The following is a 16,283-nucleotide window of genomic DNA, read 5'->3' on the forward strand; positions in this document are numbered from 1 at the left end:
GGTACTGTTTCTGACCACAGTGTTTTTTAGTTATAATGCACCTTGAGTCCCAGCAAGAAAGGCAGACTGTAAATGAAGTAAGTAAATAGCTAAATAAATACCATCCCAGTAACAATTCACTGCCTAAGCCCGCTTGGCCTTATATGAAGCAAAGTGTTGCACTCCCATGGCTATCATTTACTCTTTGCATATTTTCCCTTCTTCTTTTCCTCCTTTCTTCTCCAGGTGATCCCGACCATGGCTATCAGAACTAAGACGTTTCAGGATTTTGTGTCTGAACCTATGGGTGACAAACCTATTACAGCAATTGAGGGCATTAATGGGGAGCTCGGAGCAAAACTTGCAGCCAAGGGCTTTGACAAGGTAAGAACTGGGTCAGATAGAAGCCATACAAGTTGCTTTGGCTGGATAGGTGAACACATCTTGGGTTTTCCCACACTATTTGTTTGCCCCCATCTTAGATGCTCCTGGGAAGTGAGCTTTTCACACCTCTCCACAATATTATAGTGGTAAGAGGGGAAATGAAAGCAGGGGAGGAATGAGGAAAATTGTGCCAATACAAATAAGAACCTGCAAAAATGCATTCCTCACATGCCATGCAAACACACTACAATTGTGATCCATCCAAAAGCCAGGCTTGAGAAAGACAGAAAGTGGATGATCAGCTGACAATGTTGTGTAGATGTTCCATAAAAACCTGCCCTGCTTTGGAGACCTAAAGCCTTTATATGGAAGTAACCTGTTTTGTTTATAATTGCTGTAATTTTAACACGATTGTATTTGTATCGGACTTTGTTGGAGGGGGGAAATTGGGGGTCTGGGATGCGTGGATTCTGCCGAACCACACTGAACCCTTTTTCCCCTTCCTATTCTAGAATACTTCAAGTATGGGTTTTGTCTGCTTCACAGGTAAAAACACCCTTTCGGGAAGGGACAACTAATAAATGCAGTGGGAGTCTATTTCCTTCACCCCAAGTCTCTTAGCTTCAGAATCCCTTCAAAGCTTGCAGCATCCTGAACTGACAGATGGAAACTAGGGTCAGAAGATGTATACTTGGGATGTTTCCCTGTGCTCTTTCTTGATGATAGATGCCCACATCTTTAATATTGTGTGTTCCGAGTGCTGTCAAGTAACTTCTGACTTATGGTGACACAATGAATTAATCTCCTCCAAAATGTCCTCTCGTTAACAACCTTGCTCAGGTCTTGTAAACTGAGGGCCGCGGCTCCCTTGATTGAATCAGTCCATCTCATATTGAATATTTTTCTTTTCCTGCCGCCTTCAACTTTTCCTAGAATTATTGTCTTTTCCAGTGACCCTTATCTTCTCATAATGTCACTAAAGTACATTGCCTCTGTTTAGGCACTTTAGTTTCTAGACAGAGTTCAGGCTTTAACATCAAAACCTGGTTGTGATCTGACAGTACTCCCCCCCCACACACACACACAGTGTGTGGATTTGGCCTCTGATCACTGTGAACTACATGAGAGAAGTTGCCAGACTGATGCAAATCATGGTGGAGCAGCAGTGGTGTTAACTTCAGTGTTAAGGAAAATGACACTCTTCTGGTTTCTCTCTCTTCCAGGCATACATCCTCCTGGGTCAGTTCCTGCTCCTAAAGAAGGAATGCGCTCTGTTTCAAAAATGGCTGAAGTCCTCCTATGGAGCCAGCAGCTTCCAGGCTGAGCAGTGTACTCTCTGTCTCTTGGAGTGGTGTTATGCATTCCTTTAAGCGTCACTTGGATATGGGATCGCTCTTTTGAAAAAGTTATCACCATGATCTGAAATAAACAGTTTCATGCAATAGCCTTGGTATTCCTGAATCAAACATTTTGTCTCCCAAATTGCAAATTATTAGTGATTTATACAGTTCTCTAACTTACAAGATATTTTGTTCATTATTATTTTATGTAGTGCCTTCAGTGTATGATGCTGTGCAGAATGAGGGACAAAGTGAGATGCCGGAAGACACATCTCCTGGGCTTCCCGCATGCCCCACCCCACCCCCAAAAATAAGAGTTTTGAATTGGGGCCATAATATGGGCCATTTCCTGACCTTGTGGCTATATTTCCACCTGGAAGATGGAGTGATGGTTAGGATGATAATGGCAGGAGCAGAAAGGATTAACACCCTTCTTCTCATGCCACAGCCCTGGTCTGTATTGGGAGTCCCCATGGCAACTATTTATCTTTTTATGGATTTCCCAGCATCTTGTCTGGTTGGGCCTTTACATGTGCTGTCTGTTATACAAAAGTTTCATTTCAGCTTGAGGTCTAAGAGTTTTTGTTAAAAGCTTCCCAGGAAAGGGTTTAGGGTGGGTGGTTTGGGGTTTTTTGTTTTTTTTGAGGTGAGTTTTTTCTTTCTCCAGTCTTTGCAGTCATCCCAACTTACTCTTTGTGGTACATGATCTTTAGTCAAATATTCTGCTACTTTTTAAAGAGCCATTAGTGTGCTGTTGGAGACATGGGGTGTCTCCTATTAAAACTTTTCTTGCAATTCTGGGTGGATCTACATTTTCGGGATTGCAAAACAGATTGCCATTGATCAGCTGTCTTCATTTGAAAACATGGCTGACTATTTTACAGTTGAATTAGAATTAGCAGCCTGCGATACTCGAAAGAAAAATATATATAATTTTAACTGTTTCTTTTTAATTTCAGTGTTGTGTATGTGGACTAGGGTGTATTATCAATAGTGTTCCCGCCTAGCTCATTGGAGTCTGTAGGACTGAGCTTGGGGACTCGGGAACAATGAGCAGTAGGATCCAAATCCCTGCTGCCCTGCTCCAATCACAGGCCCCCTGCTGGTTTGAATGATCCAATGGCATCCTAGCGTGGGAACCTTGAAGTGTATATAGTTGGCCCAGTTGACCACTCTGGAGTCCAGCTGTTACTATACTGTACTGAATAAAGACAGCTATGTTCACTACAACCGCATCTCCTTCTTGTATTGAATCCACTATATTATATTCACTAATATCAACAAGATAAAATTTTGAAAGATCTTGGGCCAAGGAATCAGATGGACTTTTTGGCCCCCCCATAGCCACCCTCACCTCTGGATTTAATGTGCACGATCTCACGGGCACATCTGTCCCCCACAGCCCGCTCGTCCTTACCATACATGGCCCTTCCTCTCCACATTTTATCTTTCCAACAATGCTGTGAGGTACAGCAGGTCAAGAGAGTGACTTTCCCAAGGCGTATTTCTTTTCCTTTTATCCAGTAAAAGCTCTATGATCCATAGCGCTTAAGTAGTGAATAACTGTTGTCAATCACTTATCACCCAATAGAAAAAAAGCAGTAAAAATGCAATTGTAGAATTATTTTTGGATCCCCATCAGCAAGTGGAATTAACTGGAAAACACAGTGAAACACAACACCTCCTCAGATCAGTGTATAAAGAACACTCCAAAAGCATAAGTGCACCCAATGTATATTTTAAAAGTAATTATTTCAGCAAGTAAGGAGTCTGTTCTATCCTGTGGAGAATGCCAATGTGAGCGTCAGTTCATCGTCAAATCAATCAGTAGCATCCAATCAACCAGACTGAATGGATCATTTCAGATTGTTCTCTTGGACTGATGTGGTCAGGGTTAGTAATACAGAGCTAGAAGGGAATCCAAAGGTCATCTAATCCAACCACCTGCACAATGTAGGACATCTATAGCTGCCCAGGTTTTCAGGTCTGTGAAGGGAAGGCTGCTATGTACAGACTTGATTCTTGTCCTTTCAGGCTGCCAGAAGTTGAGTCTCATTGACTAGAATTATTTCCACTCTTAATGAAGTGGAGATTCTGTATATAGTAAAATCACTGCTGCAAAAGCTTCCTGGCTAAAGATGCCCTAGTGAATTACAAATCAGTGCCTAGTCCAGCTGGGAACAGCTTCTTTCCTTGACCCTTTTCCATCTGACTTTTATCCTGATTAACACATGTGAGCAAGCTGGATTAGGATTTCTTACCTGTTGTTTTAAGAACATAAGAGAAGCCATGTTGGATCATGCCAATGGCCCATCCAGTCCAACACTCTGTATCACACAGTGGCCAAAACACACATGTATACACACACATATATATTACACACTGTGGCTAATAGCCACTAATGGACCTCTGCTCCATATTTTTCTCTAACCCCCTCTTGAAGTTGGCTATGCTTGTAGCCGCCACCACCTCCTGTGGCAGTGAATTCCACATGTTAATCACCCTTTGGGTGAAGAAGTACCTCCTTTTATCCGTTCTAACCCGACTGCTCAGCAATTTCATTGAATGCCCACGAGTTCTTGTATTGTGAGAAAGGGAGAAAAGTACTTCTTTCTCTACCTTCTCCATCCCATGCGTAATCTTGTAAACCTCTATCATGTCACCCCACAGTCGATGTTTCTCCAAGCTAAAGAGCCCCAAGCGTTTTAACCTTTCTTCATAGGGAAAGTGTTCCAAACCTGTAATCATTCTAGTTGCCTTTTTCTGCACTTTTTCCAATGCTATAATATCCTTTTTGAGGTGCGGTGACCAGAATTGCACACAGTATTCCAAATGAGACCGCACCATCGATTTATACAGGGGCATTATGACACTGGCTGATTTGTTTTCAATTCCCTTCCTAATAATACCCAGCATGGCGTTGGCCTTTTTTATTGCAATCGCACACTGTCTTGACATTTTCAGTGAGTTATCTACCACGACCCCAAGATCTCTCTCTTGGTCAGTCTCTGCCAGTTCACACCCCATCAACTTGTATTTGCAGCTGGGATTCTTGGCCCCAATGTGCATTACTTTGCACTTGGCCACATTGAACCTCATCTGCCACGTTGACGCCCACTCACCCAGCCTCACCAGATCCCTTTGGAATTCCTCACAATCCTCTCTGGTTCTTACCACCCTGAACAATGTAGTGTCGTCTGCAAACTTGGTCATTTCACTGCTTACTCTCAACTCCAAATCATTTATGAACAAGTTAAAGAGCATGGGACCCAGTACTGAGCCCTGCAGCACTCCACTTCTTACCCTCCTCCACTGCGAAGACTACCCATTTATACTCACGCTCTGCTTCCTATTAATTAGCCAGTTTTTGATCCACAAGAGGACCTGTCCTTTTACTCCATGACTCTCGAGCTTACTAAGGAGCCTTTGATGAGGAACTTTATCAAAAGCTTTCTGGAAGTCAAGGTAAACAATATCTATCGGGTCTCCTTTGTCCACATGTTTGTTCACCCGCTCAAAGAAATGTAACAGGTTAGTGAGGCAAGATCTTCCCTTACAGAACCCATGCTGAGTCTTCCTCAATAACTCGTGTTCATCAATGTGCCTACTCATTCTGTCCTTGATAATGGTTTCTACCAACTTTCCCGGTATTGAAGTCAGACTGACTGGCCTGTAGTTACCCGGATCTCCTCTGGAACCCTTTTTAAAGATGGGGGTGACATTTGCTACCTTCCAGTCATCAGGATCTTTCTGTAATCTTTGATCATGTCATCTTATGGCATTTGAAGTGAGGTTGTAGGGTGCGTGTAGGTACTCTCCAGTAGTTTCTGGCGTGTCTTTTAGATAAGTGGCAAAACAATTTCAACATGGAAGACAGAAGCTGACATGTATCATTCCCTGAGTTCTGCATTCTCACCCATGCTATTCAATATTTACATGAGACACTTAGATGAGCTCAGCTTTGGAGCTGGGCGATGAATATGTTGATCACACCCAAGAGTATGTTTCTTTCACAAAGTCTCCAGATGCTGCCGTTGCTGTCTTGGATTCTGAAATCAAGTGAATAAACAGGGAGCAAACAGAAATGGCTGCTGCAAAAAGCCAGTGTTTGAGATGGGATTGATATAGTGATTTTGGGCAAACTGCCCTTTTAAATTGAGTAAAAAGTGTGGGGTTTGTATATATATTTTGATTTCCTTCTGCCTTTCCCCCAATGAAGTTGCAAACAGCCATAATGGCTCACACAAAATCCAGAACAAGTTTATGGATGACAACCAGCCGCCACAAAACATTATGCAGGCTTTCAAGCTCATCATAACTCTATTTTTTGGTCACATCTGACCTGATGAAAAGTTCTGAGATTTGATCACTCAACCACCCCTCAATCACTCCGCCATACTGACCCAGCTGCCGTCTTTGACGAGTGGTTGCTAAGAGTGCCTTTTATCACCTGTAGTTGGCCTGTAAATTATCACCCCTTGTCCATTCATCTGCCACAGCTATGCTGCTGCACCTTCAAATGCATAATTACTATAATATACTTTTAAAAATTTCAAATAGTGCTCTTTCTGGCTGCCTACCTCTTAACGGAAAAAAGATAAGGAAAAAATGACACAAATGTTCCATATATAGGCTACAAGAATCAGATGCACAGGTACAAAATTTGGTAATACACAGCAGAAATACACAGGATTTCAAGCCTGCGGTGGGACTTGGGTCAGTCAAGCAGTGTGATGTGATTACAAAACCACCTAATAGAAGCAATACACCAGATCGTGGGAAGCAATGTTCACTCTATTAGATGCTATTCAGACCTCACCTGGAATGCTGAATGTAGGTCTGGGGCACCAAGACAGGAGGAGGGCTTCTGGCCCTGCTAGTGGACCTCCTGATGGCACCTGGGTTTTGGCCACTGTGTGACACAGAACGTTGGACTGGATGAGCCATTGGCCTGATCCAACACGGCTTCTCCTATGTTCTTATGTAAGATGGAGTGCTGCGTGGATAGGTCCCCTTTAACCAGACAGAGAGTTCTGTGTTTGCTTGGTTAGTTAATATCATTTAAGCAATAACCACAACATTGACTCAGCCATTCTATATGTAATCTTTACAGGAAGCAGTCTGTCTCCAGTTCATTCATGTTATAACCAATGCCTTTTGTGTAGTTTCCTGCTTGTGGTGAGAGGTAATTTAAAATCATTTTAAACTGTAAATTCAGTAGTTTAGAAGTCATATCTTTGAAAGCAGTTTGTTGGAAGAAAAACTGTTTTTTTAAAAAAAAAAATTCACATTAAGGCCCCCTCTTCAATTTTTACATTTTATTGCATCACATGATCCAGATTTATTCATGTTTATAGACTGGCTCACTGAAACTCAATGAAGATTACAAGATATTTAAAAGTTTAGTTAGCATGAGACATCAGTCAGAAATGCAATATAATGAGAATTACAGAAGGCAAACAGAACACTTGTCTAAGGCATGAAATGTTAACAGCCTATAATCCTGTCCCCCTTATAAAGGGACCTTCCTAGGGCATTCCCTTATATTGCATCATATACTCATTCTGTCTTGTAACAGACTTGAATTGTGTTGGGCTGCAATAAATTTGTTCTGGGGCTCTGCCTCTTCTGTTCTGGGGCTCTGCAGCCAGGTTTCTGCAGCCAAGTCTCAAACCTCCGTGAGAGTTTTGTTCCTCACTTGAGCTTGCAAATGCTGTGCTTGATGAAACTGAACTGCCTTTGTTACTGCAAATGAGTCTCACTCTGGTTTTGCCAATATACTGCTAGACTGCTATCAAGGATTCAACAAAAGAAAGGTAGTTCCTTTTTTGATGAGAATCCCCTCTCCACTATTGAGTTGGAATGCTCTTCAGAGTTAGGGAAGGTGGGAACCTCAATTTAGCCAGTGTGATTAGAGTGATTTGAGTGTCTGGCTAGGAACAGAAGAAAAAAATAAATAATTTAATTTCCAGTGTAACATTTTGGAGGAATAAATTATGTTAGCTTCCACTGAATTCCTGTTTTATTTTGCTGCTACAAATTCAGATGGCTACCCATTTGGGATTATCATCCAAACCAAGCCTTGGAGATCCATGGTGCTGTTCTAAATAGAGCTACATGTTTCTAAACCCAGGATTCAGAAGCACGCGGGGGTGGAATTCTAGCAGGAGCTCCTTTGCATATTAGGCCACACACCCCTGATGTAGCCAATCCTCTAACAGCTTACAAAAAGAGCCTTCTAAGCTCTTGGAGCACTGGCTACATCAGGGGTGTGTGGCCTAATATGCAAAGGAGCTCTTGCTAGAATGCCACCTCTGCCACAGCTCTGTTTAGGACTGTGCTGGCCAAGTAGCTTCTAGGGTGACCTAGGGCTAGTCGCAGCTTGCATCTCACAAGCTTGCTATAAGGATAAAACAGGGAAGGAAAAATGATGTACATATGAACACAAAAGGCTGCCTTGTACTCAATCGGATACTTGGACCACCTAAGTCAGTACTGTCTACTCAGACTGATAAGTGGCTGTCCAGGGTCTCATGGCTGAGGTCTTTCACATCACCTACTACCTGATCATTTTCAACTGGAGATGTCGGGATTGAACCTGAGACCTTCTGCATGTCGAGCAGAGACTCTGCCACTGAGCCACAGCCCCCTCCTATAGTCTGCTTTCTGCTTCTTGGCAGAACAAATCTCTGGTAGAGGTAGCGCAAGGAGGGCTTTAAACTGAGAAGGTCCAAAATGGATGTAATGGTGGAGGGATCCAAGTAGATTTATTCATGTTTCTGCCCATCAACAGGTAAAGAAAGGGAGTCTTAAACAAAAATCAGTGAAGACAGTGGATGAAGGATGCTAGAACTAGCCCTTCTCCTTTCCTGTTTCCTTTTGGTTTCTCCGTTTTTCTTCTGCCCTTGCTCTGTTCTGCTTAGACCCACCCAGCCTTTTACATGTTGACAGGCAGGATGGTGATGGCAGAAACTGCATCTATGTTCCCCAGATAGCTTTTCAGCTGAAAGTGAGAGCAGCTGCAGCCGGTACCTAATCCAAGAGGAGCAACTGGGCCATCTGCTTTTAGGAGTGCAATTCCCTGCCTGGATACTTCTTTGTGAGTAAAGGAAGTCATCCAAAGACGCTCTTCTCCCTTATCCAGAGGGAATAGAATTCAGTAGTGCTGCCTGAGAACGCCTTGTGGGCTGGAAGTAGAGACTTCAATTACTTCTTTCACCACCTCACACATTGTTATTTTTATTTATTTAATTTATATCCCACCTTTCTCTCCAATGGGGACCCAGAGCAGCTTATATCATTCACCCCTCCTTTGGTTTCTCCTCACAACAATCTTGTGAGGTAGGTTAGGTGGAGAGAGCGCAACTGGCTCTGAGGTCACCCAGCAAGCTCCCATAGCACAAGCGGGGAGTCGAACCTGGGTCTCTCATAACCTGGTCTCGCACTCTTAACCCCTACACCACACCTGTTCTCTCAGTTAGGGAGTTCTGAGGCTTCCAGCAGTAGAGGAGCAAATCTGATGGGACAAAATTAGCGGGGCAGTGGAAGGTGGACTTTAGACTGAGAGGGTACCAAATAGATGTGATGTGCATTAAAGCAGTTTCCCCAAATTATACTACCCCCTAGGCAAGCCAGACTCCAGATGGGACCTGGGGATCTAGGCCATCTCCAGTTGTTTTTGTTATATGGCGTTCCATGGAAGTAACTCCAAGAACGCTTCATCAGACAAGGAATCAGGTACAGTGAGCAGGCCTATATATAGCTGGAAGGCAGTGGTTTAGAATGCAAAATGGTACAAATTTAAGATCCAATAATAGCAGAATTAACAAATTGTACAAAACCAGATCAAAGGTTTGCTCAATTTGTAAATTTTACTATCCTGTCACTGGATCTTAAATTTGTACCATTTTGCATTCTAAACCACTGCCTACCAGCTATATATAGCCCTGCTCACTGTACCTGATTCCTGGTCTGATGAAGAGTGCTTGGAGCACAGCTGAATAAAACTTTGTTGGTCTTAAAGGTCTTAAAAGTGCACCATGACTCCTACTTTGTTCTACTGCTTCGGATCAACAGGGCTGCCCGCTTGGCTCTATCTACATGGAAGCGGCTGTCAGTCCAGGGTTACCAGTCTCCAGGTGTGGTTTGGAGACAGCCCCTCCCCCATAATTACAACTGACCTCCAGCTGACAGACATCAGTTCAGCAGGAAAAATGGTTGCTTTGGAGGAGGGCAGGGCTGCCAGCCTCCAGGTGCGACCTGGGGATCCCCTGGAATAACAACCCCCCTCCAGACTACAGACACCGGTCCTGGAGAAAAGGGATGCTTTGGAGGGTGAACTCTATGCGGCATTGCAACCCTCTGAGATCCCTATCCTCCCAGGCTCCATTCCCAAACCTCCGGGAGCTTCCCAGACGGGAGCTGGCACCCCTACCCCCCCCCCCCCATTCCCCACAGGTGGCCAGGGAGGTCCTGGCACCCCTGCCCTCCGCCACCTGGCAGGATCAGCAGCGATCTAGCGGGAAGGGAGCAGGGCAGGCCCAAGGGCGATGCTCGGGAAGGGCCAGGCCACCGCCACCTCCTCCCCGCGCGAGACCAGCGGGGCCAGGCCACGCGACCCCCGCGCCCCACCCGCACGTGGCGGCCCGCTCGGCCCCCCATTGGCGCCCCCGAGTGCCCTCCCCTCCGCGCCCCGGGCCGGCCTGCCCGGCGGCCGGCAGCCCCCTCGACGCGCAGCTTGTGGGCCCGGCTCCAAGGCCCATCCCGGGCGAGGGGCGGGGAAGGCGAGTCGCCTGCCTCCGGGAGGGAGGGCGAGAAGTGCCACGACTCCACGCAAGAAGGCAGGCAGGCGAGCCTCTGCAACCGCGTGCCCTCGGGCGGAGGAGCAGCGCAGGCCAGGCCGACGAGGAGAGGCGAGGCGAGGGCAGCGGCGGAGAAAGGCGCTCCAGGCGGCAGGAAGAGCGCCCAGGCAAGGCGGGGAAGGGCCGGCCACGGAGGGAGGGAGGCAGGCAGGCTGGAAGTGGGGCCGGGGAGGGGGGGCGCTCCAGGCTGGCGGGGTCGGCCGTGCCAGACCCTGCGGGGGCTACCCCGAAGCAGCCGGGGCAGGCCGTGGCGCCCGCTTCTCTCCCGGCTCGCTCGGGGTGGAAGGAGCCGCTATGCCGGGGACGGGAGGGGGCGGCTCTTGCCTGTCTGCAGCAGCCTGCAGCTTAGCGGGGCTGGCGTGAGCCGGCTGGCGGCTGCTCTGCCGGCGCGGCTCGGGGCGCTAGCGGGGAGCCTCCGGCGGGCGGCCGACTCAGCCTGGCTGCAGTGACGACGTGTCCACTTCTCCTCCCGGCAGGCGGGCGGGCGGGACCGAGGGAGGGGCGAGCCGGCGGCGCGGAGCTCCGTGGGCGGCTGCTGGCTGCTGCGGGTGGAGGGCGCCGCCGCCGGCGCCTTGCAGCTTCCCCGGCCCGAGAGGGCGAGGAGAGGCGGGCGGCTGCAGCTTCGGGGCGGAGGGGCCCTGCTCTTTCTAGCAAGTCGTGGCTGCGCTCCGTGCTTCCTCCCGGCCGAGAGTTTCTCGCAGCCCCGCTAGCGCCTCCAGCCCTTGCAGGGGATCCCTCGGGGCCGCTGGAGCTGCAGAAAGGGCTTCGTCTCCCTCCAGTTCCGTCCGAAGCAAAACTTGGGACCGGGAAGACTTTTCTTGGGTGTCGGGGACGGGCTTAGCGGCGTCGCCAGACAGGCTCCGGAGCCCTGTGTGTGTGCCAGGGATGCCAGCCTCCAGGTGGGACCTGGGCAACCTCCGGAATGACAGCTCACCTGCGGGCTACAGAGATCAGTTCCCCTGGAGGAAATGGGTGCTTTGGAAGGTGGGCTGAGATGGCATTGTGTCCCACCCAGGTCCCTGGCCTCCCCGGGCTCCATCCCCAAATCTCGAGGAGTTTCCCTACCTGGAGCTGCAACCCCTGGGACAGTGTGCTTTCAATATCGCTCTCTTGGCTTTCTGCAAGCTGCAAAACTGTTGCCAAGAGGGCTTTTCCGCGCAGGTAATAGGATTGCACTGTAGAAAGTGCAAACTTGCTTGGATAAACAAGTCGGGACTGTGGTCTATACTGCTGCAATGGCTGGGGCTGATGGGAGTTGTAGGCAAAAAGCATCTGGAGAGCCACTGTTCCTCCACCCCTTATTGTAAGCAGGATCCGGCTTATGTGATTTCTCTAGGGGTTTGATGTGTCACGTGAATACTTATGCTATGCTTCTGTTCTTTCGGGTAGTTCCAGACTTCTTTAAATCCTTATGCATTGGTTATTGAATGTTCCAATTGTCGATTGTATTGACTCATGTATAATCTGCCTTGTATTCCTGCAAGAAAAGGAGGCTATCTATACATCACGTAAATAAAATAAGCTGAAATGAAAGAAGTGCTGCTTTCTTGAGCAGACCAGTCATTCCTAGCCCTTCTTTAATTAATTAATTAATTTATCTATCACTTTCGTTTTCTATCCTGCCCTCTCCACAAGCGGACTCAGGGCAAGTAACAATGATGATCGAGTAGGCAAGGTTGGGCACATAGGGTTGGCTTAGAGCAGCTTTCTAGTGAAGCCAGAGGGGGTGTTCCCCATATTTGACCCTTCAGCAGCATGTAAGTTCTCTTACAAAAGCAAGATTTGGCCTGTTAGTATGGTGAAAGGTAAAAGCTGTGTCCCCCTCCCCTTGTGTACCTACAATTTGTCAGATCCAAGCAGGCAGCCGTGTTGGTCTGAAGCAATAGAACGAAGTAGGAGTTAAGTGGCACCTTTAAGACCAACAAAGTTTTATTCAGAATGTAAGCCTTGTTGTTGATGCAGCCCAGTTAACATAAACTCACAATCACTAGACACCAAATTGCAATTCTTTTAATCTGCTAACAAATATTTCCATGATTTTGCATGCTAGTTCACTGTCCGCTTTCTCTGTATTTAGGACTATTTGCCATCCCATCCTATTGTCTGACGAAGTGTGCTTCTAGCACACGAAAGCTTACATTCTGAATAAAACAAAGCAGTAGACAAGGGCACCTTTAAGACCAACTAAGTTTTATTCAGAATGTAAGCTTTCATAAGAGCATACAAAAGCTTACATTCTGAATAAAAGTTTGTTGGTCTTAAAGGTGCACTTGTCTGCTGCGTTGTTCTCTTGCTTCAGACCAACTCCAGCCCTACTGCGATCATTCTGAATAAAAGTGTGTTGGTCTTAAAGCTGCAGCTTGACTCTTATTTTGTTCTACAATTTGACAGTTTAGATTCTGTTACAAATAGAGGGCTAATGCATGTGTCTTTCCCTTAAGCCTGTTACATGTTCCAGAGAGGCAGCCATATTACAGTAGAAAAAACCAGGAGTATTGGGGCACCTCAAAGGTTTAACGCCTGCAGACGTTTTCTGTGGAGGCATCTGAAGAAGTGGTCTCTAGTGCACCAAGGCTTCCACCAGAATAAAATCTTGTTAGACCTTAAGGTGCCACAGAACTCCTGCTTATTATCTTTCTGAGGGTTCAGAGTTCCTGTTTTAACCTATCATTTAACTTGCGGCAAGCTGCGAGCATATGTTTGGTCAAGGCACATTTCCCAGGAGCTTCCCAGAAAAGTAAAGTGTGTCTTGCCTGTCTGGGCTGGAGAACAGAAACTTGGGGTGGGGGAGGTAGCATTCCGTCTGTTTCAAAGAGAGGGAGAAGAGAATGTGTGGCACACTCATATGCACACGCACAGGGAGAGGGGAGCTGCTCGTGCTCTGTGTGTGAGGAAAAGAAGGAATTCACACAAACTGTTGCCTCTCCCTGCCCCATGCTGTCTGTAAAATGTGTACTCTTAATTCTGCACTCTTAATTGTTTAATTATATATTCAATTCTGATGACCCTGAGTCCAGTAGCACCTTTTTTTTAGTTGCAGCCAATTTATTATGACCCTATTTTTAAGGTGAGAGACATTCAGAGGTGGTTTGCTGTTGCTTTCCACTGCAGAGTCTTCCTTGGTGGTCTCCGGTTCAAGTCTAACGGCAGAGCCTATTTGCTAGCTTGGTTCAATGTGCTGCCATCTGTGATGCTTCTCGGACGATTACATAAAACTCCCTATGCTAACAGACTGTGCACTTGTGCATGTCCAGAGATAGAAACTTTAGAACATGTGTTTTTAAGCTGTACTTTTTACTCTGAGCCGCGCTCCGTATTCATTGAGCTCTGTTTGAGTGAGCAAACAGAAAAGCCTGGCAAATATAAAATTGCCTTCTTGTTGTCGACTCGGAACCAATTGGTAATTGAAACTGTTGCAGATTTTTTATATCTAGGAGGTGCTTAATGTATTTGCAAATGGCTGATGGATTGATTGGTTCCCTCTTATGTTTGATATCATGCCAATAAAGGTTATTGAATACGTATAAGTCTAACTGGGACCAGCCCTGCTTAGCTTTCAAGATCTGATGAGATTGGCTAACCTGGACTAGGCAGGGCAGGAGTACCTTAGCTAGAGACCTTCATCATGTCTGACCCCCAAAAGCTCATACGCCAAACATCTTTTGGTCTCTAGGGTGCTACTGGACTCAGATCTAAACGTTCTACTGCAGATTGGTAGGGCTACCCTCTGAAATTATTGGTGACCTTGGCCGTCAAGGGATTGGCTCTCTGCTTGTTCAGAGATCTCTGCCACAGCTTGGTTTAAACTGAGATAATGCTGACCTCTTTTAGGGCAGTTGTAAGCCCTTGGCCTCAGCTTTAGAGCCTCCTCCCTGGCATTTTAAGGACCACAATAGTCTCCTTCGAATGCCTGGTACAGTTCTGGAAACAATGGACAAACCATGAAAATAATAAATGCATTTGAAACAGAGCCAACCTGTTGATATGATGCATGTTGACTCATAAATGTGATGTTTCCCTCTGTGCTCCCCTGTTCTCTCACTGCCTTGCCTGCCTCAGCGTTGTGCTTTTTCCATGTGTGAGTCTGCCTTTGTCCTCATCTGACTGCCCATACACAGCCTGTCTCTGCATTCTGTTGAACCCAAAGGAAAACATCTGTGAGAAAGAAGGGGGTTGGTGTGTGATTCTGGGCTCACTAACCCCACTGGGGCCTACGTTTCAGTCCTGCCTCAGACTGCAGACCAAGAGGTTTGGGACTGTGAGCTCCACATCTGAGGCGCCACAGAGCCTGTTTACTGCTTCAGTGCTGTGGAGGTAACAAAATGAGAGACAGCAATAGTATAGCAGTGACCGTGTTGGATTGGGGATGCCCAGTTCAAATCACTGTTTGCCGGGGATTTTACTGGTGATCTCAGCCCAGTCATTCTCAGGGCCGGCGCATGGGAGTAGGCCAAATAGGTGGGTGGGAATAGGCCAACCCGTTCCTCACCTGCCGTGTCCACTAATTTCCTGACCTCGCTGAGGCTTAGAAAGCCTCAGCAAAGTTGGGGGGGCATGGCAGCGGGAGAGGGCTGAGCACAGGGGTGGACCAAGCATGCATGACCAATGGTGTCACTTCCGATGATGTTATTGGGCTGTGCACACAAAGTGTGCGCAAAAACCATCAGTTTGGGGTGGGGAGGAGGTTTCGGCCTGGGGTTCTGGAACCCCCCAGCAGTGGACCTGGTCATTCTGTCTCATCTACTTCACAGGGTTGTTGTGAGGATAAATTTTATTTATTTATGTGCTTCATCTCCCCTGGCAGCCAGCAGGGGATGGTTTGGTTTGGTTTTTTTTTGCCAGATCCAGGTTGGAAAACTCCTAGAGATTTGGGGATGGAGCCTGGGGAGGACAGAGACCTCAGTGGGTTACAATGCCATGCAGTCCTCCCTCCAAAGCAACCATTTCTCCAAGGGCTGATCTCTAGTCAGAAGATGATCTGTAATCCCAAGGGATGCCCAGGCCCTACCTGGAAGATGGCATCCCTAGGTGGATTAGAGAATGATAAATACAATGAAGAGCATTATAGTACCTAAATACCTTTAAAAACTGGAAAACCCAAGCTCCATAGAGGAAGGGCAAGAATAAAAATACATTAAATAAATAGATAAAATGGGTATGTGTGTTGATTTACAGTTTCTATGCTTTTGGGTGTAAGAGTGACTATAAGCACCTTAAAACGTCTCATGGAATGCTGATGTCTTTGTTCTTTCTAGATGCTGTTCTTTCTCCAAAGAGTTCAGAATGGGTATCTGAGGTTTCTTAATCACATACAATGGCCACAATTCAATGTCTTGCTCAACAGCTCCCCCAAGAGGCTCTGACTGGTGTTTCTCAAACAACAGTCTCCCTCAACAAATATGTAGTGACCCAGCCTGATGACATCTCATTAACTGGAGGACTGAGTCGTTCTGTGTCAAGAGTGGAGGGCAGATCTCACCTTCATGGCCACAAAAGTGTTTTTCTCATCCACAGGAGCAAATGGTAGCCATGTGTGTTTACAGAGTATAGATAAGGGAAGAGTGCTGACTGCGGTGACCCCAGGTCTTAAGAATCCTGTCTGCTCCTGCGAGGATAAGCACACTATGGGCTGTTTCTAAGGCCAGGTTTAAACATGACCCTGGAGAAGTTTCAGGAGCCTAGGTGGATTTTGAACTGTTTTGGTCTTGAAACATACATA

The 16,283-nt window shown here is 46.6% G+C and overlaps 2 protein-coding genes across 2 annotated transcripts in view; both read left to right on the plus strand.

The window, feature by feature from the left end:
• Positions 1 to 209: 209 nt before the first annotated feature.
• BANF2 (BANF family member 2) lies at positions 210 to 1,809 on the plus strand. The gene is made up of 2 exons (XM_060254188.1): positions 210 to 363; positions 1,587 to 1,809. The coding sequence occupies exons 1-2, from the start codon at positions 238 to 240 to the stop codon at positions 1,731 to 1,733; spliced, it is 273 nt and encodes a 90-aa protein (XP_060110171.1). The 5' UTR covers positions 210 to 237; the 3' UTR covers positions 1,734 to 1,809.
• Positions 1,810 to 11,089: 9,280 nt separating this feature from the next.
• RRBP1 (ribosome binding protein 1) overlaps positions 11,090 to 16,283 on the plus strand; it is a 71,713-nt gene continuing 66,519 nt past the window's right edge. Inside the window, exon 1 of the mRNA XM_060254355.1 lies at positions 11,090 to 11,725. The gene's annotated coding sequence lies outside the window, so the exon portion shown is untranslated. The remainder of the gene's footprint in view (positions 11,726 to 16,283) is intronic.

The sequence above is a fragment of the Heteronotia binoei genome, chromosome 14 (genome assembly GCF_032191835.1).
Source record: "Heteronotia binoei isolate CCM8104 ecotype False Entrance Well chromosome 14, APGP_CSIRO_Hbin_v1, whole genome shotgun sequence".
NCBI classification, from domain to species: Eukaryota; Metazoa; Chordata; class Lepidosauria; order Squamata; family Gekkonidae; genus Heteronotia; species Heteronotia binoei.

What these genes read in the sequence shown, in the direction of transcription:
- BANF2 (XM_060254188.1), top strand. Translation starts at nt 238, where the DNA reads ATGGCTATCAGAACTAAGACGTTTCAGGATTTTGTGTCTGAACCTATG. An exon ending in CAGCCAAGGGCTTTGACAAG is followed by an intron (nt 364 to 1,586) that starts GTAAGAACTGGG and finishes TCTCTCTTCCAG; the next exon opens with GCATACATCCTCCTGGGTCA.